The sequence below is a fragment of the Centroberyx gerrardi genome, chromosome 20, assembly GCF_048128805.1.
Source record: "Centroberyx gerrardi isolate f3 chromosome 20, fCenGer3.hap1.cur.20231027, whole genome shotgun sequence".
Classification (NCBI taxonomy): domain Eukaryota; kingdom Metazoa; phylum Chordata; class Actinopteri; order Beryciformes; family Berycidae; genus Centroberyx; species Centroberyx gerrardi.
This window is the reverse complement of record NC_136016.1, coordinates 19,466,593-19,491,496: the sequence shown is the minus strand read 5'-3', so window position 1 is coordinate 19,491,496 and position 24,904 is coordinate 19,466,593. Positions and strand designations below refer to the sequence as shown.

General features: G+C 43.8%; 2 protein-coding genes across 4 annotated transcripts; one reads left to right on the top strand and one right to left on the bottom strand.

The window, feature by feature from the left end:
- Window positions 1-594: 594 nt before the first annotated feature.
- On the top strand, window positions 595-22,408 carry tecpr1a (tectonin beta-propeller repeat containing 1a). Of its 3 annotated transcripts, none has more exons than XM_078290838.1 (24): window positions 595-654; window positions 2,074-2,316; window positions 4,072-4,254; window positions 5,332-5,454; window positions 5,549-5,668; window positions 8,817-8,991; window positions 9,082-9,182; window positions 9,715-9,816; window positions 9,995-10,143; window positions 10,723-11,351; window positions 12,004-12,149; window positions 12,392-12,547; window positions 12,762-12,911; window positions 13,811-13,968; window positions 14,570-14,800; window positions 15,328-15,424; window positions 15,649-15,728; window positions 15,866-15,922; window positions 16,909-17,083; window positions 17,864-17,999; window positions 18,293-18,385; window positions 18,892-18,998; window positions 19,613-19,732; window positions 20,494-22,408. In XM_078290838.1, exons 2-24 carry the CDS (start codon window positions 2,092-2,094, stop codon window positions 20,635-20,637), a joined length of 3,657 nt encoding a protein of 1,218 aa, XP_078146964.1. In that variant the 5' UTR covers window positions 595-654; window positions 2,074-2,091; the 3' UTR covers window positions 20,638-22,408. The 3 variants fall into 3 exon arrangements, with proteins under 3 accessions (XP_078146964.1, XP_078146963.1, XP_078146965.1); XM_078290837.1 differs by having other exon boundaries at window positions 627-756; XM_078290839.1 differs by lacking the exon at window positions 595-654 and adding an exon at window positions 751-756 and having other exon boundaries at window positions 2,077-2,316.
- bhlha15 (basic helix-loop-helix family, member a15) lies at window positions 22,400-24,041 on the bottom strand. The gene has a single exon (XM_071905125.2). It carries the CDS (start codon window positions 24,036-24,038, stop codon window positions 23,412-23,414), a length of 627 nt encoding a protein of 208 aa, XP_071761226.2. The 5' UTR covers window positions 24,039-24,041; the 3' UTR covers window positions 22,400-23,411.
- Between the last annotated feature and the right edge of the window lie 863 nt (window positions 24,042-24,904).

The window sequence follows — 24,904 nt, the reverse complement described above, 5'->3', positions numbered from 1 at the left end:
AGGCCAACTGATGCAAAAAAGGACTGCATTTTTTTTTACATAAGGTGCAAAAGTGACAGAAAATAATGCAAAAACTAAAAAAAAGTGCACAACAGAGAAGGTTTCGGTATAGATTATTATCAGTTCTGTGATGATGATGATGATGATAATGATGATGAGGAGGAGGATGAGAATAACCAAAACATTTTCTGTGTACTATTATTTTTTTCACTTTTTTGTCGCTTACAGCATAATATTAAGCTTTTTGTTAAGCTTTGCATTTTTTTCCCCCCACTTTTTACACAAATAATGCCTCTTTTAGATTTCTTCCTTTTTTTTTTTATCAGTGCCAGTTGTGGTTGGATTTGTAAAGTCATAACTAACAACTCAATCTTCTCTGATGGGGCTTCTTTAGGATAAAAAAAATCATAAAACAGGGCTCCGTGGGCTGATGTGTATGTATTTGGAAGGTCCTTGACTTGAAAAAGTTTGGGAACCCCTGCTTCAAGCCTACTGACTCCCCTTTGATTCTTCCATGCTGTCAAATATAACCCAGCAGCGCCCCCTACTGGACGACAAAGCTACAAACACTTGGAACCGCAGAGGCAGCCAATAGGAAAGGAGACACACCAGCACTTCCTGTTTCAAATACAGGAGGAATCGTGATGTAAATAGGTAACATTATGATTTTAGCAGGCTGTCCATTCATCCTCACCTGCTGAATGAACAGCAGGGAAATACTCGCACCGGCACGCGGTTTATGAGAGGAAAGTCAAGGTTGGTGTGTTTGAACTGTTGTTGATTTTCTATTTCTAGAGGTGTAAGCCTCTAAGCCTAAACCAAAAGCGAGCTGAGTGTTGTCGTTTAAGCTCGAGGCTTGTTTTACTGTACAGTAGCGTTGTGTAGACCGGTGAATAATGTTAGCATTACATTTACAGTCATTGAACCATGCAGTATATCATCCTAATGTTAAGCCTTACATACTGTGTTGATAATAGTGTTGCACATTGCGGATGAACTGCTACACAACCTTCGTTACAATGTAACAAACATCAAACAGAGACATCAAACATATTGCTGCTAATATTCCCACAACGCAATCATTTTCTGCCTTCCTGCTGATCGTTAGAAGAAGCAGTTAGGTGATTTTGTTTTTACCGCAGTCATGCTCGCATTTCTATTTCCCAGTCGAGTCAAAATACAGGATGTAGTTTATTGATTGCTGGTGACAGAGGATACGCCTTTGAACGGCTTCATCCCTGCTGGTTACGCAATACTATGAGATGAAAAAACATTTTTGCAGGCCACATCCATCTCTTTGTTTACTATACTGACTGCATCACTTTACAGTTACCTTGCAGTATTTTATAGCATTCCGTTTACAGTTGCCACGTTGGCTAAAACGTGTTGTATTTGGAATATGGGTCAGTATCGTGGTATTATAAAGGCTTTGACCCGCACCTGAGAAGTGGAGCAAAAGTGGTGTAAACAAAGCACAGTGTCCATGGATCACTGCCACCTCAATACATGATCCTGCTTATTGTGTGAAGCTCTGCTCTACTCATTTTTGCAGAAATGGCTTTGATTGACAGGTGATACTTTTACCCCTGTTTTGTTAACCCAAATTAAATAGGGGAAATATGCGTATACAAGCAGTCGATGAGGAGATGAGTGGAGTATTGCCGGACAAGAAGCCGTTCAGGCTGTGGCTTGGCTTCATTTTGAATTCATCAGAGTCTTAGAGAGGAGAGAAAGCCACAGAGGGTCAGCAGTCCTCCCAGCTGCTGATTCACACGCTTCCTTCAGGCTTCACTCTCTCTCTCTTTCTGAGGCGAGGTGTACTGCAGAGACAGGCCGCTGGAGGTAATGAGTGTGTTCATGTCCTCCAGAGCTAAACTGTGTCTTATACTGTTACATCTCATAATGGCCCCTGGGTGGCGGAGGCTGAACTGATTTCATTCTCTCCCTGCCCTTTAACTGCACACTCCCTCATGTCTTCTATGCCTCTGATTTATTCATCCTGGCCTAATAAATCTGTTGTTCTCTCTGTGGCTCTCTCCTCCTTAACCACCCCCTCTTCTCCCCCCTCCCCAGCAGGTTCCAGGTGCAGCCATGCCCGTCTCCCTGCTGTGGGCGGTGGATGTGTACGGCCGGGTGTACAGCCTGTCCACCGGGGGGCAGCAGTGGGAGCAGTGCCGCGACGCCCAGCTGGAGTTCAAGCGGGCGACGGCGGCGCAGCAGTGCTGCTGGGGCATCGCCTGCGACCACAACATCTACCTGAACGTCCACGCGTCCGACCTGCCCATCCGCTACCAGGAGGAGACCTACGAGAATCACGTGGGTCTATTTGTCCAATCGGAGTGTTGTTTCTTACACAGGTTAGCCTATCAGGACCAACGGTTGTAGGGTAATTAACCAATCCAGGCCAATGATTTCTCAGCCCTGCAGTTTGAGAGTTTGCCTCATGCCTCTCCGAACCATAAAGGCCATTTTATACTTCTGTGTCGAAGTGTCACTGTAGCTGTAAGAACTGTGATTGGCCCGCTTCGTATTTCCTCCTACGTGTATCCGGTTGCTGTCCGCCGATAGTGAAGACAACATGAAGCAGATCGAAGAGAGACAAGCTGAGGAGGTTCGCAAATATGTTCATTTGTACGTCACCTCATCTCCGAATTATAAAGACTACAAGATGTCGCTGGATTTGTGGAGAGAAATATTCCAGAACATGAGCTACTTCTTCTGTTACTTCAGTGTTAACAAAGCACGACACTGCCATCTAGCGTTTCGGTGGTCTACGTGCAGAATCACCGACGCAGAACTATAAATGCTCACACCGGCGTAGAGATCTATGCTGTAGCTACGGCGAAACTTCGACACAGAACTATAAAAACTGCCTTTAGTCTGTTTGGTGCTCATTGGAGTCGAGGGTTAAAGAAACCTGAGAAAAGGAAGCAAAAGTACTGTTCTTTTATAAGCAAAAGTGAAAAATGCCTTTATTTTTTTCTGTAGCTACCCTGCATGTTCCAGCATATGAACTTTCATCAGGGGTGACTCAAGTAAAATCGAAATTATGGACTTCCCCTTGAACTCATGATATCTGAGTGATTGAATGAAAGAAAGTAAAACATCCTCATACAGCAGTGTCCCACTTCCTCCCTTGATGGCTTCATTAACAAGCAAATTAGAAGGTGAAGCAGTTTTTTAAAAAGTTGGATGCCAGATAAAAGTATACTTACTATATACAAATATATATATCCACAGACACTGCATTCAAGCTGCACCACCAAGGTCTTTGTCAGGCAGTTGCATCAGGCTGTGTGTGTTAAATCAATGCTCTATAGTATCATTCTACTGTTCGAATGACTTCCTCTTCAAGGTGCTTGTCACAAAACAGCTTTTGGTTCTGCAACATATTTGTCAGGCCCAACAATTGAACTTTGACAAATCTAGGGGAATGATGCATCTCATTTCTGTGTTCTGTTGTTTTCAATTGGCCTGGACAGGGGGGGGAGGGGGTTAGACGATGTTGATTGGATTTTACAAAAGTTGGGGGAATGATGAATCTCACTACTGTGTTACTGCACTACTAGTGATATTTTAGACAGCACTAATCAAATTTTGATGAAACTTGGGGAACGCTGCGTCTCAACAGTGCATTCTGGCAATTGCATTGATTCATTTGTTTGTTTATGTGTCACACGATATCTCCGACATGGCTGATTGAATTTTGTTGAATTTCGGGAAATGAGGCATCTCACTATTGTGTTGCAACGTTTTCAAAATTACTCTGATTGGCCCAAAAGGGGCGCTACATCATTCGTTGGTTTGTTTCTGATTGGATGTTGACAAAAGTTGGGGGAATGATGCATCTCACCACTGTGTTCTGGTATTTTCAAAATTACACTGATTGATCCAAGTGGGGGTGCTACAATTACATGTCAAAATCAAGTCATGTGACATGTTTGTTACCGATTGGCTGTGAGGGGGACTGCATCATTTGTGTGGGACGACATGTTTATTGTTGGCTTGTTTCCTTTTGGTCCTGTGTGGGCTCTAACATCCCACCCGTCTGTCTGTCTGTCTGTCTGCCAGCGGTGGAATCCCGTGGACGGCTTCTCGGAGCGCTTGTTGCCGAGCGACCGCTGGCAGTGGAGTGATGTCACGGGCCTGCAGCACCAACCTCTGGACAGCTTCAACCTTCCCTCCGCCAGCTGGGAGTGGGAGGCTGACTGGTACGTGGACGAAAACTTCGAGGGGGATCCCACCGAGAAAGGGGTGAGTGTCTGACGGTCCAACTGCTCGTTTCTTACTCTCTCAGTCTCTCTCTCTGTCTGTCTGTCTCTGTCTCTCTCTCTCTCTCGCTGTCTCTCTCTCTCTCTCTCTCTCTCTCTCTCTCTGTCCGTCTCTGTCTCTCAGTCTCTCTCTCTCTCTGTGTCTGTCTTGCTCTCTCAGTCTCTTGAGAGGACAGGAAAAGTCTGGGAATTTGATGAATTCTCTGGGAATAATTTCAGAAATGGGACACTTTACAGGAATATACCACAATATTGTACACATTTTTTTAACTTAACCAGAAGTTTACCCTTCTAAACCTTTCTGAGCTGAAAAACAACATGAGGAACAACAGGAAGGAATCATATTTTTTTGATCATGGAACTGCTCCTGCTTAGTTATAGAAAGTCATGGAAAAGTCATGGATATTTATATTGTGGGTTGTGATGCCTTGTGATGATCACTGACTAGAGATCATGGTTTACCCAAATTTTGTATTTACCACTACATCACTGCTTCTATCTCAGTACCAATTCAATATATTGCAGTACAAAATGTGGCAATACTATTGTGAGGCAGAAAAATGAATTGCGATATTAGCTCCATTTTATTCTGCTGTAGTAATCACAAATGAGACGGCTTGGCCATCACAATTTCACAAGCTCTCCATCCAAATGATATTATTTGCACTTTGTAATGACATTTTTAAAATGTTGTTTACATTCTAGCAGTAACATTGGCTTGCTAGAATGTGAATATACTGTAGATTTGTGGCTCAGAAATAAACATAATTCTGCACAGTCAGACTTTGTTGCCGTTTTATTCTTTACAACATATCGTGGTTGGAATCGAATTTGTGAACCTCATATCGTGTATCGTATCGTATGGTGAGATTAGCATATCATCCCATCCCTACACAAATGAATTCCTTTCTCTCTGTTTTTGCATGATCCTCCTCCATTTCACTCTTTGCTGCTTCTTGCATTTATCCTTCTAGCTTCCTGTCTACCTCTGTCTCCATCCACCCCTCACCCAGATGGCTCCTGCTTTGTGCTAAATAGCTGATGTGTTGTGTTTCTGCAGGGCTGGACGTACGCCATCGACTTCCCCGCCACTTACACCAAAGACAAGAAGTGGAACTCCTGTGTCCGTCGCAGGCGATGGCTCCGCTACAGGAGGTACAAGGCCAGAGACACCTGGGCTAAGGTGGGTGTGTGTGTGTGTGTGTGTGTTTATGACTGTGTCTGTGTGTGTAAGCGTGTTTGTTCACCTGCACCTCTCTTCCTGTGTGTGTTGACAGATCCCCTCGGAGCAGTCTGGTCTGCCGGATCCTTTTAACGACATCAGTTGTGGAGGCTGGGAGATCAGTGAGGAGCCCAGGGGCCGGCTGTCGCTGTGGGCTGTGTCTCTGCAGGGCAAGGTACAGCTCACACACACACACACACACACACACACACACACAACTACAGGGTTCCTACCGAGGTCTGGAACTGTATGGATAAAGAATTTGGTCATTTTCAGGTCTTAATAAGTTTGGAAATTGCACAAAAAAGTTAGGAAAAGTTTGGAAAAATATTGTTGTGCTGCTCAGATATACATACAGCTACACATTTTCTGTGATTTTAGATTTTTATTTTAGCTGTCATCTGACATTTTCTATATTTCTATATTTTATTTTTATTTTATATTTCTATATTTGTCGCTGTGAAGAATAAGTCTATAGAGTGATACGGCATAGTTAGGGGCAAGATGACGAAATTTTTAAATCATTCAACCTTTATTTAGTTCACAGAAAACACATTGAGGGTTGGAGCCCTCTTTTTCAATGGTGCCAAGATTACAAATATGCAAAACAAAACTTAAAACACAAGAAAGTTGGCGTCTGGAGAAAGTGTGGAGTGTGTAGGAAACCTGTACACAGGTCTGGAAAGTCTGCAAAACTGTGGGAAAGGAACTCGATAATGTCTAGGTTTTGAAAAATTTGGGAATTGCACAAAACCTGCACAAGAAACCGTTATCCTGTCCCAATACATATATGATGACACGTTTTATGAGGCTGTAGATTTGTTGTTGTGCAGAATAATCTTCAGCTGTAGACTGATATAAACTAGTGGAAAGTCTTATTGCCCAGCCGCTACTTTCAAATCCAGTCAAGAAATGGAGGAATTTTGAAATGGAAAACGTGTCGGACTTCTGCCACTGATGTACAGAGGAAACAGGTGCAGCCTCTGTGCCCGAAGTCAAGTTTCGTCTCTATTTCCGTGTCTTCAGACGTTGTACTGTAGCTTGTTCCTGCTCCATCGGGGGTATTTTAGGGTTTGTGAGCAACGAGCCTGCAGTCTGCTCTGCCAAACAGAACTAATGTATTACAGTTTTTCTCAGTCGCTTTGGTACATTTCTCAGATCAGAATTGAAATTCTCAAAACTACTTGTTCAACCTCCACATCATCTAGTCACTTGTGCACATCATAAAAGCAGTTTCTCATTCTTTTGAACAAATTGCAAATGCTTTGGCACATTCATGCAAATGATTATGTACAATTGTCTGCTGTTTCCTACATTATCAATTGCTTATGTCATGTTGATCAAAATGTATTATACCGGTTCTCTGTTGAATAGTCTTACCCCCCAAAACATCTAGGCATTAGTTCATTGCATGAGTCATTACATGCAAAATGGTTGAACCAGTTGTCATAATCTGTCAAGCATATTTTCTATACATTTCTATTAGACTTTTTTTGTAAATGTGTCCTGAATTGCATATATAGACAGAGCACAACACAGTGTTGCAATGTCTGACAATGGAAGAACAACAAGGAAATGAACAGGGTCAACAGCCGGGAAGAAGAAGAGGAGTAAGGCTGCGTGGTGGAAGGGTAGGGAGGCAAAACAGAGGAAGGAGGTGTAGAAAGACCGCACTGTAACTCCCCATACAGCGCTGCCTGTACAGTTCTGCCTAAGGGCTGTTTCCTATGTTTACATTTCTAATTTTGTATTTTTTTCCTTTGTGCTATGCAGTGCTGTAAAACAGTCTTGTCTTTTTCTTTTCTGTATCGCAGTGACATGGTCTGTCAACAAATTACTGTACAAACAGTAAAAGCGTAAATGTGAATCCTGTCCAATCTCTTGCAATCAATCTCCCACATACAGTAATGTGCAACTTTGTACTGTTGAAATTGATATACGCCATACAGAAAAAGTGCAGCCTTGTGCATTTTCAATCATTGTCATCAAAACCTTAGCCATAGTTTACATCAGAAAATACTTACAGAGTACACTGTTATATTGACAACATGGCTAAGCATTTTGACTATCTTGTTTGTAAACAATGACACAAGGACTTGTCATTCTGATGGCACTGACATGTTCATTGACATAAATATTTACTTTTGAAAGATAAACTAAGGATTTTGAGCAAGTTATGGGCTTTTGCAGGTAATCCATTGTGTGGTGCTGTTTGTACGAATTGTTTCGAGAAATGCACTCACTGTTTTGCAAATGTTAAGGATGATTCGAGAAATGTACCAAAGCGAAAAGTCAATCCTGGCTCAGCTATCTGGGTCCAAGGTTTAGCAATTATGACCTATAAATTATTTACTTGTGTGACAATTAAATATTATACTCAAATTTGAAAAATTACAACCAAGGTGATTAGCTCATTTATTTGGCCTTTTACCAGAATTAGAATTGCATTAGCGTGTGTTGAGTCGGGCCACTAACACAACATTCCAACACAACATTCCCCTGAAACCTGATTGGTTTTTAAAAAGCCAAATGTAAGACTTTTTGAGACTTATTTAATTCTACCTGCAATTGAACTGAAAAATAGAGATAAAGCTGGCAAAACCATTTCTGATTGAACATAGATAAAGAATGCTGTGAAACTATAAATCAGCAAGAGGAAGGACAACAGGAAATGAATTGTTAGGGGACATGAAGTCCAATTGTATTTAATAAAGCAGATAGGATGAAAAAGAAAAAACATGTTTTGCATACTGTACGTCTAACTCCGTTCTTACATGCAGCTCAAAGAAACCGGTTATTGCATGGAGAAAAAATAAGACCTCTAATAACTGAATCTAAGGCGCTTTAATACTTTTAAGGCCTTAAATTTAGATGATTTATTTTAAGGCTTTTTCTGACTTTTTAAGGACCCACAAATAAACTGCATGCCCCCTACCTGGTCCCGTGATCCACACATGCAGGATGATGCAAGCTATGACAAAGAAGCATAAAAAGCGCAGACATACACACACATCAACATCATTGTGATGGATATACAGACAGACCGAGACACTCGCTCTGCCATACACACATGCACTAAGAAAAACAATATGTGTGTGTGTCTCCTGATGCCCGCAGCAAGGTCGCACCTCACACAGTCATGTCACATCAAATAAACAACTCTGTTTGTACCGCACGGTGTAATCAGCTGTTTTCCTCTAGGCTCTCTTTCACTCTTTCACACTTTATCTCATCCTCCCTTTTTCTTGTGCTGTCACCCTTTCTTTCTCGCTTCATCTTACCCCTCCTTTTCTCTCTCTCCCTCTCTCTCTCTCCCCATCCAGGTGTGGTTCAGACAGGGCATCTACCACCACAACCCCGAAGGCTCGTCCTGGGAGGAGTTGTCTCTGCCGGGGGAGGTGGTGCAGATCAGCTGCGGCCCGGGGGATCTGGTGTGGGCCGTGCTGTGGGAGGGGCAGCTCATCGTCCGGGAGGGCATCGGCCGAGACTGTCCCCAAGGTACGAGAGCTCGCCGGAGGGAGGGGGGATGCGATTTGTGTGTGTTTGTGTGTGCCTTCTGTATTAAGAATAGCACCTTCTGCGTGTCAGGTACCTCCTGGGTGGTGGTGGACTCTCCCACTCCTGAGGTGGGAGCCATTCATGTAGCGGTGGGAGTCAACGTGGTCTGGGCCGTCACCAAGGACAACAGAGTAAGACAATGAAGGGTTTCTGTCCTCAAAAAAATGAACAATTTTATAAGCAAATGTCTTAAGATGGCTCTTAACTAGCAATCAAAATGGGAGAGTGGGAATCATTTTTTTAAATGGTGGATATCTCATTTTGGAACAGAATTGTTCAAATACTGCTATGGTAAACATTGTAGATAACGCCCCACCTTGTTTCTGTACTGCATTAGTGCAGCAGTGCATGTAAAAAGTGAATCTCTACAATAGCTGCATCTGTACAAACTACTTTCTAAAATCCTGGCGATCAAATGTAGAAACTAAAATTTAGAACACTAGACAAAGATTTTCTGAGTTATTTTGAATATGTTTATTTGCTGTGCCGTTAATTATTAACCACCAACACGGGTGACTGCCACAGTGTGCAGCGGTTTGCTAAAGATCGCTTTGACACATGACACTTTGCTGTTGATGGGCACACTGGTCGTTGCAGAGACTGAACCTGTGACCTTTTCAGTTACGGGACAGTCTCTCTCTCCCCTCTGTCCTGCTTTGCCAGGTGTGGTTCAGGCGCGGCGTGAACTCCCACAACCCCTGTGGCTCCGGCTGGATCGGCATGGTGGGAGAAATGATCATGATCAACGTGGGCCTCAACGACCAGGTGAGTTACAACCACATGCTGGGTGAAACAGGAAACCAGGGAAGTACATAAACACCTTCCGTCCATGCTGGTCGTTCTACCGTTTCCATGAGGCTTTTATGGTAAACGGCATCAGATTATGGGTCGTGAATGTATTCAAGTCAGTCACCCGGTCTGAAGGTCTTCCTGTTGTGTGCAGGTGTGGGGTATCGGCTGTGAGGAGCGGGCGGTGTACTACCGACAGGGCGTGACCTCCAGTGAGCTGAGCGGGAAAGCCTGGAAGGCCATCAACGTTCCCCGAGACGGAGACCGGTCGCACTCCAGCGCCAGCGCAAACAGTCTGCAGAGGTGGGGGAAAGGCCTGCAGAGATGTAGTGGATACACACACAAACACACACACACACACACACAGATACAGACACGCTCCAGTCACAGCAGTGCACAATGATAAAATAACAACAGCAGTCTTTACATGTTAGGTAGAGGCCTGCGGACTGTAGTTGAGCACACACACACACACCGTTCACACACATAGACCAAGCACAGAGCAGAGCAGTAACGCAGCAAGCGTTTGACAGATGGCAACATGCAGGAGGCAGCCAAGTTAAACGTCAACACAAACGAGCACCAAATTTTCACAATATGGCATTATGGCACAGTAAAAAATCATATTAAAACAGCATTTGGAAATGGGTTTGAACTGATATCAGAAAGATATTTAGGTACAGATTACACAAAATGATGCAGGTAGCAGCTATGGACGATGTCTCAACTTTCATTTGAGGATGATATTTACACAGATTTTCAATGTTGGTGCAAGTCGTCATGTCAGCATTTGTTCAACATCTAAATGTTTGCTGGGAAACAATAATAACTGATTATCATACATTTTAATTCGGTTCCTGTTTCTCGCCTCTCATCCTGCAGTGCTGGTTGTTTCTTCTCTGGTGAGGTGCGTGCTCAGTCAGTAGTGAGTGATGTGGACTCGGACACGGAGAAAGAGAAAGGGTCTGCAGAAGGAGCCGGCTGCCTCGCCGCCTCCGCCTCCCCAGAGTCTTTTGTCGACGCCCCCACAGACGCCGCCTCTGACCCCCCCACTGACGCCCCAAAACCCCGCATCCCCAAGGTCACCAGCGACAGCTTCATCTCTGAACTCGTCTCCGACCGGGAGCCGGGGAAGACCTCCAGAGAGGGGGGATCCGCCGCTTCGGCTATCCTGGAGGAAGAGTCCCTCCCTGGGGACGGCGAGGTCAAGTCTCCCCCTGCTGGCGCGGTTCTTTCCTCCAGCCAGTCTGGAGGGACTCTGGCCCCCCAGTGGAGCAACGTGGACCTGGAGGAGGCTCAGAGCCAGCAGGCCGGGGCCGGAGCCGGGGCCGGAGCAGTGCTGGACTCTGCCGACACCTGCAGCTTGTCGTCTGTGGCTACGTACACGCTGGCCCTGGAGGAGCCGTACGGGCCGGACGAGCACCCTCTGTGGGCCTGGGTGAACGGAGGAGGCTGCTCTGTGGACTGTCACTCCCAACTCAACTGGTTCAACTGCTCTGCCAACGCTGCATGTGAGTTACACTGAGATGTCTGTCCGCTGATTGACCGGCCTGACAAACTGAGGATTTTCCAGCATCTCGTTGAATCCGTGCCTCGAAGAATTTAGGCAAAAGAGGGTCCCACCTGGTGCTAGCTGGGTGTACCTAATAAAGTGATGGGTTGCACAATGACTGCTCAATAACATCAGAGTCAATCGACAGAAAAATCATGGATTATAATTTTGATAATTGATTAATCGTTTCAGTCAAACTTTTGTGGGTTACAGCTTTAGAAATGCTGAGATTTGCTGCTTTTCTCCATTTCATATCATTATAAAATGAATACTTGAGTGTTTTTTTGGCTGCTGGTCAGACTAAGTAAGCAACTTGTGATGGCCATTTTTGTGATTTTTGTCATTTTATAGACTTAAATAATTAATGGATTCATCAAAAAAAATTATTGATAGATTAATCGATAATGAAAATAATTGTTAGTTGCAGCCCTATGTGACATACAGGTCTCAGACTTCAGGGGTTCACATGCTTGCATTTCCAGTTTGCGTCCGCATGAAGCTTCTGATGCAGTTAATTGGGTCAAAGGTCAGTCCATTTTGGTTCCTTTTAATTATCAGTGTTGATTTATCTCTCTCTCTCTCTCTCTCTCTCTCTCCCTCCCTCCCTCCAGCTCTGGTCCAGTCGGTCCAGTCCATGAGTCTGTCCATCACCCCGGCTCAGACGGCAGCCTGGCGGAAACAAATCTTTGAGCAGCTCAGCGAGAGATCCAAGAGAGAGATGGATAACTTCAGACACTATGAACAGGCCATAGAACAGGTACACAGTATAGGAAAACACAGGACCTGCCAAACAGGCAGAGCTTCTTTAACTGTAGCTGTTATTATCATAGCAAACAACTACTTCACCTTTATTCCTTCATTTGGTTGAATTCTTTATCTCTCCACTTATTTCTTGCTCTTTCTCCCTTTCTGCCTTCCTCTATCCCTGCTCTCACTGTGGTTCCTTTTCCTCCTTCTCTCCTTCATTCATTCATTCATTCATTCATGCATCCGTTGCAGTCTGTGTGGGTGAAGAAGGGGACCATGCAGTGGTGGAGAGACTGGAAGCCTCACAAGTGGATGGATGTTCGTTTTGCCCTGGAGCAGTTCTCAGGGCCGGAGGGCAACAAGGACGGCATCCTCTTCATCTACTACAACTACTACGAAGAGAAGAAGGTGTGTGTGTGTGTGTGTGAGTGAGTGTGTGCGTGCGTGCGTGTGTGTGTGTGTTGTTGTGTGCATGGGACTTGCATGGCACAGTATGTCTTCCTTCAATTAATCAATACTGATGTTCTTCTCCCCAATCCTCTTTTTTTCTATCTCTCTCTCTCTCTTTCTCTCTCTCTCTCTCTCTCTCTCTCTCTCTCTCTCTCTCCCCCTCTCTCTCCAGTACCTGCATGCCTTCATCAACGAGGTGACCATCCTGGTTCCTGTGCTGAACGACTCCAAACACACTTTTGCCATCTACACACCAGAGAGGACCAAACAGAGGTGGCCGATCAGATTGGCAGCTGCCACAGAGCTGGAGATGCATGACTGGGTAGGCATCAGTCAACACGACACAGCGTTTTCACTCACAGGATACCAGAGCGGTAGCGCCATGGGAATATGGTATTCCCATGGCGGCCATTTTGAACTTTACTGTCACACTGCAGCCCAGCTGTCTCCTACTGTTGTGAACCAAGATGGATATGATACAAACGAAGGAATCAGTCTTTTATCTTTTTATAGATTCCCCACTGAAAAACGTATCAGAAACAAATGGATCTAAACAATCTGGAGGGATATAGGTTCGGGTGTTTGCAATGGCGGTCGCAGTCGGAGTTAAATTTGGGCGGAGTTTGCAGGCACTGGGGCGGGAATATACTAATGAGTAGTTAGAGCTGATTGGTCGATTTCAGACAGTCTAGTGTCTATGTAAACGCTAGAGCAAAATCTGAATGGCTTGTACAAGAAGGTGTTTTTTTTATAGTTGGTGACTACTAACATGATTTTCAGATTTTTTTCTATTATTACTTCACACCTCCAAGTACCAAAATCACCAGAAATACTGTAGCTAAATTCAAGTGGTCGTTGTAGTTGTTGTTCTTGAAATTGCTCGCTATCTCTATCTGAAGTCCTGCACCTATGTGTCGAAGTAATTGTTTTATTATATGTGAGTCTTCCGGGTGGAGTTTCTCACCCTGAGTGTTCAAAATGGCCGCTGTCATTTTTGGAAGGTACAAGAGAGAAGAGATATTAGAAGTAGTGTAGTAGTGTGCGATCATTTTTGTGGTTCTCTGTTCCACCAAAATGCCCAGGTGGTTTTCACACACATTTTACCATTTTCTTTCCCTTTTTTTGCTTTCTCTCTGTCTCTTGCTGTCACTTCTCATTTCTCTCTCTCTCCCTCCCTTCCTCGCTCCATCTGCCTCTCTCTCCCTCCCTCCCCGTCTCCAGCTGGCGTTGCTGAGCGTGTCGTGCTGTGACTCCAGGGGGATCCAGGGTCCCCCCTCCAAACAGGCCATCTGGTCGGTCACCTGTAAAGGGGACGTCTTCGTGAGCGAGCCCTCTCCCGGCCTGGAGGCCATGCCTTACCCCACACCCTGCGACCAGATGTAAGGATCACACACACATCTCTGGGTGCATGGGAGAGAATATGGGGGTGCGGTTCTGGTGGATGAGGGTGTAAGGGTGTCCTCTGATAGCAGCTTTGATACTAGCAATAGGGCATTTATCATCTTTCAGTGGAATCATATCGTTTTGATATGGTGATTTTGGGATATTGTGATACACAATTCTGAGGTCTAAATTGATGATAACAAGCACATTTTATGTAAAACCTCTGGCAAAATAAGGTATGAAATATTTTAAAGGAATATTATTTGGAACAAACATAGAAAAAAATAGACAAAAAATGACAAAAAATAGACAAAAATTCTATTATTTATTTTTGGTTTGTCTATATGGACAATCTTGAAATAAACAAAGGTAGCCCGCACTCTGTTTCTAATCATTTTATTTTTCTAATAAAATTAGAAGAAACAGAGTGCGGGCTACCATATTATTTGAAAATGTCAGTTTTGTTTGACATCACACCTAACATTACCGTTCGGTTCAATTCACACAGCCTTACTAGCCACATCGTCATTTCCTTTAATTTTCAATGATCTCCACTATCATTCTGCCTTTTTCTAAAGCGTTTCTTCCGTGCTGCAGGTTCTGGCGGCAGGTCGGGGGTCACCTGCGTGTGGTGGAGTGTAACAGCGTCGGGGTGGTGTGGGGGATCGGCTACGACCACACCGCCTGGGCCTACACCGGGGGCTACGGCGGCGGCTTCTTCCAGGGCCTGGCCAGCAGCACGGACAACATCTACACCCAGACGGACGTGAAGAGCGTCTACATCTACGAGAACCAGAGGTGGAACCCTGTCACCGGCTACACCAACAGGTGATGTGCCGATTCGAGTTGAAGACGGGCCGGTTGTCACTTTCTCTCAGAGTTTTTATTCTACCACGCAAGCAAAATGAGCCACTGCTCCAATTGGCTGGATGTACATGGGGGTCCACCCTTTTCTCTGGCTCTGATTGGTTGATTTTACTCATGTCTAGTGTCTATGTAGACGTTGGGGCAAAATCTAAACTGCTTATTAAATTTGATTTAAAATATGATTTAAAATATGATTTAAAATAGATTTAAAATATGATAAATACTGGGGAAATGCCACACTGTATAATTCCCCCCACTCCTTTAAGTTTAGTGAGATTCAAGGATGAGTTTTTCGATAAACGGAACTGAATTTTTTATTTTTTTTTGACAACTAGACTTTTACCCTGACACTATGACGTAACAAATGGAAACTATAAGTGGAAAATTGCCACTGAAACTGAAGTAGATGTTGTTTAATTATGTTTTTTGAACATTTAAAGTAAAGAGCCACTCATGATTCATTTGAAGCGTGTTTTTTTGTGTTTTAGAGGTCTGCCTACAGACCGCTACATGTGGAGTGATGCTTCAGGACTACATGAGTGCACCAAAACCAACACCAAACCTCCCTCCCCTCACTGGACATGGGTAAACACACACACACACACACACACACACACACACACACTGGGAAATCCCCTGTGTTGGTCTGAAATTGATCCTGTGATACATAGATTAACCACCATCATGCCATTCTAATTCTTAGATGGGGGAAACTATAAATAGCGGGTCTTGAATTATCACAGACAAGGTGTCGAGTCACAAGAGATGAAAGTTTCCAGCGTTTCACTTCCCGTATTTGCTGTTTTCAGGTGTCTGATTGGGCAATTGACTATGGCATCTCAGGAGGGACAGACAGAGAGGGCTGGCAATACGCAGCTGATTTTCCAGCGTAAGTTTCATATGCCGTTCCTCTACCTTCTTTCCTATTTCAGTCTATTGAAACCGTGCCTCCCCCAAGATTGTAAACCTGACTGATTTCTGTGTCTCTTCTCTTCTTCTTCCCTCCTCCCCATCGCTCCATCGCAGGTCATATCATGGTTATAAGACCTTGAAGGACTTTGTGCGTCGCAGGCGATGGGCCAGGTACTATAACAGGCAACGCAGGCATATTTACCTCTGAAATATTTGTTCAAGCAAGCACACAGTGTGAGAGTGGGCGGTCCGCTCCGTTTGCATTTTTTTGTTCTTTATTCAGACAGTAGGAGCGTAGCGAAGGTGACGGAGGAGGAGAGACAGGATAGAAAGCTTAACTATTCAACTATTTCTGGGCATATTCAGCTGGAACTAAACCTTTGTGAACAGGAGCCTCCTCTAACTCAAAGGCAGTTTTGCATATTTTTTTTTTATGATTGATATTTTTATTGGAAATTTTCATGAGCTAGAAAAAGAAAACAATACAATACAAAACATACAATAAACACAAAATACAAATCAGAATAGTACTGAGCATAATATGACAGGACATATACCTTGGCAGAAAAAGAAAGGGATAGTTTTGCATATTTTACAGTTGATTGATCAGCAATAATTACCCACTCCGCAATTTTGCATTTACATTGTCTAAATGGTTTATAGCTGTTTAGGCTTAAATTATGCTGCATGGGGTTTAAAAGTGAAAGTTAAGTAGTTTAGTTGTGTTTTACATCTTAGCTTAGTACATATGGACTTCTCTGGTGCATATTTTGATATTTACAGCTGTTTATGCATTGTTTAAATATGTAATAATGTATTTACTGCTTGGTCTAAAACTGAGCTATAAGATCCGGGGCTGTATGAGAACTAAAGCATAGAAATCACATCTACTGTTCAGTGGGTAGCAAATGTATTAACATTATGCAAATTGGAAGAAATATCTTAGTATTGATTTTTATCATAGTGTTGAATATTGGATTGCTTTGGACCATAACCATAGAGTATGGCAAACATCATTCCAGCAATGTTCAGTTCTTGCATTTTCATTTATCTGTCTCGTAAAATACTTTATAACTCTTTTATTATTATTAAGATATTTTTGATTTGGCTATAAGTGCAGCTGTAAGCCATACGCTTGTCTTTACTTGCCCCCACAGGAAGTGTAAATTGACCACCACAGGCCCCTGGCAGGAAGTCCCGCCCGTCCCGCTGAGTGACGTGACCATCCTGCCGTGTGCGGCTCAGAGCAGCGTGGATCTGGTTCCTCTGTGGGCCATCAGCAACAAGGGAGACGTGCTGTGCCGCCTGGGAGTCACCACACTGACGCCCGCTGTGAGTCACGGTTACACACACACACACACACACACTCAGTATGCAGCTCTAACACCTTCTGGTGAGTCACACAGACACTTTCACCGTCTTTTTCCAGTCTGTCTCTCGTTGATACCTTAATTCCACAAATGCACAGCCATGCACCTTACCACACTGTCCTTCCACTCTGATTTTTAAAGGAAAAATCCCCTAAAACACTTTAACACTGACTAAAAAAAAACAGCTATTGCCGATGTACCTTGCACTTGGGCCCATTTTGTTGTTTGGTGGTGTCCAGACTCACCATTTTGCACCAACGTTCAACAATCATACAGGGAGAAATCCATGGTAGAAGAGGAGAGAGACCAATTTCTCCACTGACAGCGGCCTCAATAGACCAGAATGCAATGCAGCTGCAAAGCTGGTTGTGTTTTGAGTAAGGGATGCGACTCTCACTTTTTCTCGACTGGAGAAACTCTCGCTGTCTTGCTCTTACAATGCTATCACTATCGCTCTCTCCACCTACATGTATAACCCACAGCTTAATGCAACACGTTCAGGCCCATTCTCTGGGGGTTGTTGAAAGGCATTCTGGGAAATGTAGGAAATCACTAACTGAAGTAGAAGTAGACGAGGCAGGTTGAAGGAAAGTGGGTACACCATTTACCAAAGTAAATGACAACACTTCATCACAAAATAAATCCTGAAAGGCAGTGAACATCTTAAATTGATGATGTCTAACAGTGTAAGAGTATTCAGAAGGGGGATTTTTCCTTTAATATCCTCTTGTCGGTCTCTTAGGGCTCATCGTGGCTCCATGTGGGAACGGACCAGCCTTTCAAGTCCATCTCCATCGGTGCTGCCAACCAGGTTTGGGCCATCGCCCGGGACGGCTCTGCCTTCTACAGGGGTTCGGTGTCTCCTCAGAACCCAGCAGGTCAGTGGGAGAACCCTACAGGTCCTGCCAGGAAGAACCGACTGAAGTGTTGATATTCCCCGTCATCTTTGAGTCTGCATCTCATTAGAAACCTTTCAACTTGAATTTAAATAAAACAAAGAGGAACACTTTAAGATTAACTTGAAGTGAACAGAGTTATGAAAACAAGACTTGGCAACATTTGACACTGCAAACAGAGATGATTTTCCCCGTTATGGTCTCAAAGTATTTCGTGCGTGTGTGTGCGTGTGTGTGTGTGTGTGTGTGTGTGTGTGCTGTGTCTCCCCCTGCAGGAGACTGCTGGTACCACATCCCCTCCCCAGCCAAACAGAAGCTGAAGCAGGTGTCTGTCGGGAGAACGTCAGTCTACACTGTAGATGAGAACGGTAAAGCAACTGTGTTCCTATTTACCATTTAACCTCACACAAACACTACCAGTTAGAAGTTTGGACACACCTGATTGAATGTACTATGTTTTTCATTAAGGCTTATGCTGAAATGCTTGAAATTTGTTTCTTAGTCAAATATAAATAGTGAAGTTGATCCTATGTATGAATTTCTTTCCAAAGCCTTTGCATTTCCATCAAGGCAAAGGGCGGCTACTTTAAAGAATCTAAAATATAAGATAGCTTTGATTTGTTTCACACTTTTTTGGTCACTGCATAATTCCATTTGTGTTATTTCATAGTTTTGATGTTTTTACTATTATTCTAAAATGTAAAAAAATTAAGAAAAATGTGGTGTGTCCAAACTTTTGACTGGTTGTGTACATAAATTCAGACATGCCAGATTCCTTTAATCATTCAAAGTAGCTTCAGTTAAACCTCTGTGCCTGTGAGAGACTTCCTCAGTATCACTGATCATGTGTGTGATGGTGTTTGTCCCTGTCCAGGTAACCTGTGGTACCGGCAGGGCGTGACCCCCAGCTACCCCCAGGGGTCGTCATGGGAACACATCTCCAATAATGTACGCAAAGTCTCAGTTGGACCTCTGGACCAGGTAGGACCAGGATGTCAGATACCACAGCATGGCACTTTCTTCTCTGTTGTTCATCTTTCACTGTTGTCAGGCAAAGAGTCATTTAGATTGAAGTAAGTGGTAGAATTGCCTGTGATAGTCATGGTATAATATATCAGTGGTTCTGAACCTTTTTGGCCCACAACTTAAAAAACAGGAGATACATACTCATGACCTCTTGACATTAAACTGAGGAACCAAATTTTTTATTTCCCCATTTTAGGATTTTCACTTGAATTATTGGAGAAAGCCTAAAATTTCTGGATATTAAAGTTAAAGTTTTCAGTTACCTCTCACTGCCATTTGAAGCTGCTAATGTGTGAAGTTGCCTAGTATAGCTTTATTATAAAATCATAATATATTTGTATATTCAGAATCAATTTTTCACAACCATTAAATCATCACACAAACCCACCAAAATCACCATGCGACCCTCTGGGGTGTACTGACCCCAGGTTGACCCCTGACCCCAGGTTGACCCCTGGTATATATATGAGTAAATGACATGATGTGGTGATGGATTAGAAAGATCAATGATATGAAGAAAAAACTCCTCCTCACTTTTGTCAGTGATTTTTGGTGTTTTGTTGTTGTAGGTGTGGATCATAGCAGACAAGGTGCAGGGCAGCCACAGTCTGAGCTGCGGGACAGTGTGCCATCGACTCGGGGTCCAACCCATGGAGCCCAAAGGACAGTCCTGGGACTATGGCATAGGGGTAAGACACCATGGAGACTAAACTGTGTGTGTGGCATTCCTCTATTGTCTGTTTGACCCCACAAAAGCAATGTGGCCCTACAGTGTATTTGACCACCTCTCACTTTCTTTATATACTGTAAGTTTTAAAGGGACATCAAGTAATCTATGGATTTTATCGACCTCTATTGGTGACCAGTAGGAATTACAACACCACTGATAGAACTTATCTACTCCTACATGAGTCACTGGCACAGACTCTCACCCACAACGCACATCCCCTAAGAAAGCTAGCTAAGTAGAGCAGAGATCCAACAAAAGGTCTAGTGAAGAGGCAACATATTACCATGCTAAATACTGGAATAATAATACTGCTTTGTCATTAGATTTTTTGGCTTGAGATCAAGGTTTTTTAGTGTTCGTAGCTGTCTTGGCACCTGGCAAAGTAAATGTTGAGTCATTAGTATTGATCCACAGTCCTATCAACCCCTTGCAGATAAATATTATGGTCATTTTGTGCTATGGGGCAGTAAAAATCGTACTTCCTATTGAAACAATAATAGATATATTAGTATCCGGTGTTTACTGAGACAATAGTTTGCTGTAATAGGCTATGTCTTTTTCACAGTGTAAAATCTATGTACAAACAACAGTAGATCTCGCCACAGTAAGACAGTATCAAATCCTGGGCTGAATCTCTCTTTCTCTCTTGCTCTATCCTTCTCTCCCTCCTTCTCTCTCTCTCTCTCTCTCTCCCTCCCTCTCTTCCTGTCCGTCACTCAGGGTGGATGGGACCACATCACAGTGAGAGGGAACTCCACGGAGCCGCCCCGGGTGCGACTGCCCTCTCTAACCGACCCCTCCGCCCCCCGCAGCCCCCTCCCTGTCCGGAACATGGAGGTCAATGGCAATGCTGTGGGATGCTAGACACACACACACACACCCACGTACACACAAGGGCACACATGCGTTGTTTGTACAGTGTACAGATACTCTCATAAATACAGACACACACTCGTAGCCATCCTAACCCGTTTTACTTTTGTGGTAAATTTTCACTTTTTTTTGAATCAGCGTCCTTTTAAAACCACTGCTGCTGTTGATACTGAAGTAGCACTGATGATTATTTAATTCCAGAGTCCTTTAGTCTTATAATGCATTACCTAAGTCACTGTAACAGAAGGCTGTTTTCTGTAAGGTGAAAAATATACTGCAAACTATCTCTGGTATCTTAAATCCTGTGCTGAATCTCTCTCTCTCTCTCTCTCTCTCTCTCTCTCTCTCTCTCTCTCTCTCTCTCTCTCTCTCTCTCTCTCTCTCTCTCTCTCTCTCTCTCTCTCTCTCTATCTCTGTCTCTATCTCTCTCTCGCTCTCTGTCTCTCTCTCTCTCTCTCTCTCTCTCTCTCTCACTCTCTCTCTCTCTAAATGTTGTTCACTTTACTAAGCATTCATCTCAATAGGGCATTCCTATGTCATTTTTTTGCCATTTGTTTTTTCACTAATATTTAACTCAATGGTCTTAATACGTTACTGTTTTTTATTTATTCATCAGGATGTAATGTTTCTGTTTCTTTGTATGGTTGCTATATATAGAGAGCTGTATGTGGGGTCAACTGTGGAGTTTTGTCGTTACGTGGTGAAGGTGGCGGGGTGATGCTGTTTTTTTAAAAGATATCTAATGAAGTTTTTAGTGAGAGAAAGATTGAATTGAACTGAACTGTCAGTAACCAGCTGTATGCAAACTAAAGAAATGTCACAAAAATATACTCTTGTTTTTTTTAACCTGCTGGCACCGGGTTAAGAGATCTTGTAACAGCAGAGTTAACCTAGATTACTACGGATTTATTTCTGGAGTCAGAAGTAAATCGATTACCGGATATAGCAGGCAGGGCAGCGTTTGATCCAGGGCTTACTGGCTCCCTTGTTGTCTGGTAATCAGCCACAATGCTTTACACCCTTGTACCTACAGTGGACTGATCTTTTATATAACAATTTGATGTTATTTTCAGAAATATGTGTTATTCTCATGGACTATGTGCAATGGTTAGCATTACGGCTATACACTGGGATGAAGGCAAAGTGTGGGTTACTTGTAAAAGTCTTGTGGTTGAAATGCTAAAAATGGACCTTCCTCTTTCTCAGGAGAATATCATTATTCCCAAAAAAACCCACAAAAAAAAACATTTTGCATGCTCTCCACTTCCTTTTGACTGATGCTAGTAGAATGACTGAGCAGGGAGCAGACAGCAGTAAAAAAACTATATTTTTGTTATAAACCTGTAAGATATTAGTGTTATTGTTAGAGTATTGTGGGTGTTGCAATGTTAATATATTGAGATGGCATATTGTTTGATGAAGAGCAAGTAAATCAAGAAAGTCAACTGTTCCATTATGAAATATCCATAAACCATTCAAACAGACACTGACAGACTGCATCCCTTGAGGCATTAGTTTATGTTAATGGCTGCCTTAAATGCGCCACAATAAGGAGGTTCTGTCAAAATATAATGAAATGATTGTAAATGTTCTGTACAGAGATCTGTCTGTATTGTCTGTGAATAACTAACATTAAAACGTGGTACTGTACTGTGCAACACACCAGTGCTGTTGACATCGTGGCGTACATCTTCCTCAGTAGTGTTGTGCATGGTCAAAATAACGGTACTTGTCAATAAATAAATGTGTTTATTGATAATAACTCCTCGAATGGTTTCTCTTTTCTTCTGATCTCCTTCACTACGATTTCCTGCCTCAAAACAACCCATAGAGACACAGTACAGCAGATTTCACACATCTTTAACATCATGTTTACCTTCCAGGTAGGTGTACAACATTTGTGGGTAGACAAACAAATCTTGTTTTCAACAGTAATCATAAGCAAATGGTCAAACCCGCTTTCTGTCGTCTTTCAACATGGCAATATTTAAATAGTCGAGCAGACGCCTGCTTGTCTTCCCATTCTTGGATGTGACAGTTGTGACTAGAGGCTATGCTTGGCAGGTTTCTCAACAGAAAACACACAAGAAGATAACAAGATAACAGAAAAAAAAGAAGAACAAGTCCTCAGCCCCTGCTTAAAACTTTAGAAGACAAGAAAATGAATGAGACAGAACGGCAAAAGATTAGCCCTTCCTTTCTGAGTACCGCAGCAGAGGAACTTCAGTGTTTCACTGCTCTTGAAGTTTCACCATGTTCCATTGGGATTCCACTGTCCTATCTGCAGTCTTTGTATCCGCTCCACTCACTCGGGTCTTACTGTGGAGAAAACACGCTGCCTTCTGCTTATTGAATCAAAGAGTTATAGTATATTATATCAAGGTGAACGGTCCTGACTGTCCCCAGGTCGTTCCTCACCTCCCACCAAGAGCATGTTCTTTGAGATAAGGCCACAGCTGATGGAGACAGCCCACCTTGAACTATGTCATGCCATGTTCAAGCACTGCTGGATGCTTTCATGACAATAAAGTAAGGTCGATCTGGATTAGTGACAGAGGAATATGATCTGAAATTGCACCCTGTTCCTACAGAACACCATTTTCGACCAGAACCTTGTACGGTTTACTGCGGCTCTGATCGAAGCAGTGCGCCTGTAGGAACTGGATGTCATTTGAGATTTGGCCCCAGAAGTCCATCCTCATCCTCTCTACGTGCCTTGGAGACCAGCCTCTCGGTCTTTCCTGGTCTCCACCGTTAGCTGTGTGCTAGCTGAGCTGGCTGAAGCTGTGCATGTGGCTGAGGTACTGGGTCAGACCGTCTTCCCCCTCCTCCTCCAGGTGCTGCTGGTAGCACTGGAGCAGCTTGGCGGCGCTGGCCTCCGATGCGGCCTCGCCGGCGGGCAGACAGGCCCCGGACATACCCAGGATGATGGTGGTCAGGGATTTGATGTAATTCTTGGCCAGGGTCAGTGTCTCGATCTTGGACAGCTTCTTCTCCGTCTTGACGTGGGGGATGGCCTCGCGCAACGCTTGGAAGGCGTTGTTGAGTTTGTGCATGCGCTGGCGTTCCCGCTCGTTGCTCTCCAGGCGGCGGACGTTGCGCTCCTTGGTGCCGGTGCCGTGTTGCCGACGGCGCCGGTGAGGAGCTAGGGTCGCTCTTCCTCCGGCGCCTCCTCCTCCTCCATCACCCCCTCCTCCTCCTCGTCTTCGTCGCTCCCGGTCGCCACTCCTCAGCGACCCCCTCCAAGAGCCGCCGATCCGGACGGAGGCCTCGGAGCCTTCCTGTTCACTGGAGCCGGGTTCTGGTTCTGTGTCTGGTTCCAGTTCTGGCTCCGGGTCGGGGTCCGGCCAGGTCCTCCTGGATGGTTTCACAGCCTTCCCTTTGGACTTCATCTTGCTGCCTCCTCCACCTTTCCCTCTCACAGTGTAGATTTCACAGCTTCAAACAGGCCTGCAAGGCAAGAGGGACGACAACAGCCTAGAGGAGAGAAGGGAAGAGAAGAGAAGAGGAGAGAAGAGAAGGGGGGAGGAGAGGAGAGGAGAAAAGAGAAGAAGAAAAGGGAAGAAGAGAAAGGATGAGACGAGAAGACAAGAGAACAGAAGCGAACATGACTCATGATGCTTCTCAAACACACTAAAAAAGTGGAGTTTTAATGCAAATTCATTTGATGCATGTAAATTTAATGTAAATTCATTTTCAGAAACTGTTTTCAGAAACTGTTTTCATATAGTTTTCTGTCAGTCAACCAGCAACAAAGCCCAACTTCTGAATAAGCTTGTCTCTCAGTCAAACGGCCATGCATCCTGTTGTATCTAATCAGCCTCTTGCGGTGTGAAAACTCCATGATGTTGGTCTGTAATCTACGCCTCTCTTATCCTGCTGGGCCTCAGATAATGCCCATTTCAAGGTTACACTCACAAAAAAACAGAGAGCAGGCAGCAGTCACAGTCGGCTAATTCACCTCTGATGCTCCACAGCCTGATTTTACCCATAGAAAGGTTGGCTTGAAGCACTTTGGCCATGAAAGCTAAAAAGATAAAGATATATATCTGAGTGAGTAAAGTTTCTGAAGTTGAAGATGATGCAATTTTGAAATTTGTTGAGGCTGATTGTAATCATTCACACAGTGGTGACAGTAGTATGAAAATTTGTTCAAACCATATTATCAAACATGCTAATATCCACAAGATAAAGTTGCTTTACATAGATTAGTGCACACACTTTATTTTTTAACGTGAGAACATAAACCTCAAGGCTA

Bases quoted from the DNA above. Each gene is read 5' to 3' on its own strand.
- bhlha15 (XM_071905125.2), bottom strand. From the start codon at position 24,038: ATGAAGTCCAAAGGGAAGGCTGTGAAACCATCCAGGAGGACCTGGCCG.
- tecpr1a (XM_078290838.1), top strand. From the start codon at position 2,092: ATGCCCGTCTCCCTGCTGTGGGCGGTGGATGTGTACGGCCGGGTGTAC. The intron at 5,455-5,548 runs GTGGGTGTGTGT...GTGTGTTGACAG, and splicing joins CCAGAGACACCTGGGCTAAG to ATCCCCTCGGAGCAGTCTGG. The intron at 5,669-8,816 runs GTACAGCTCACA...CTCCCCATCCAG, and splicing joins CTGTGTCTCTGCAGGGCAAG to GTGTGGTTCAGACAGGGCAT.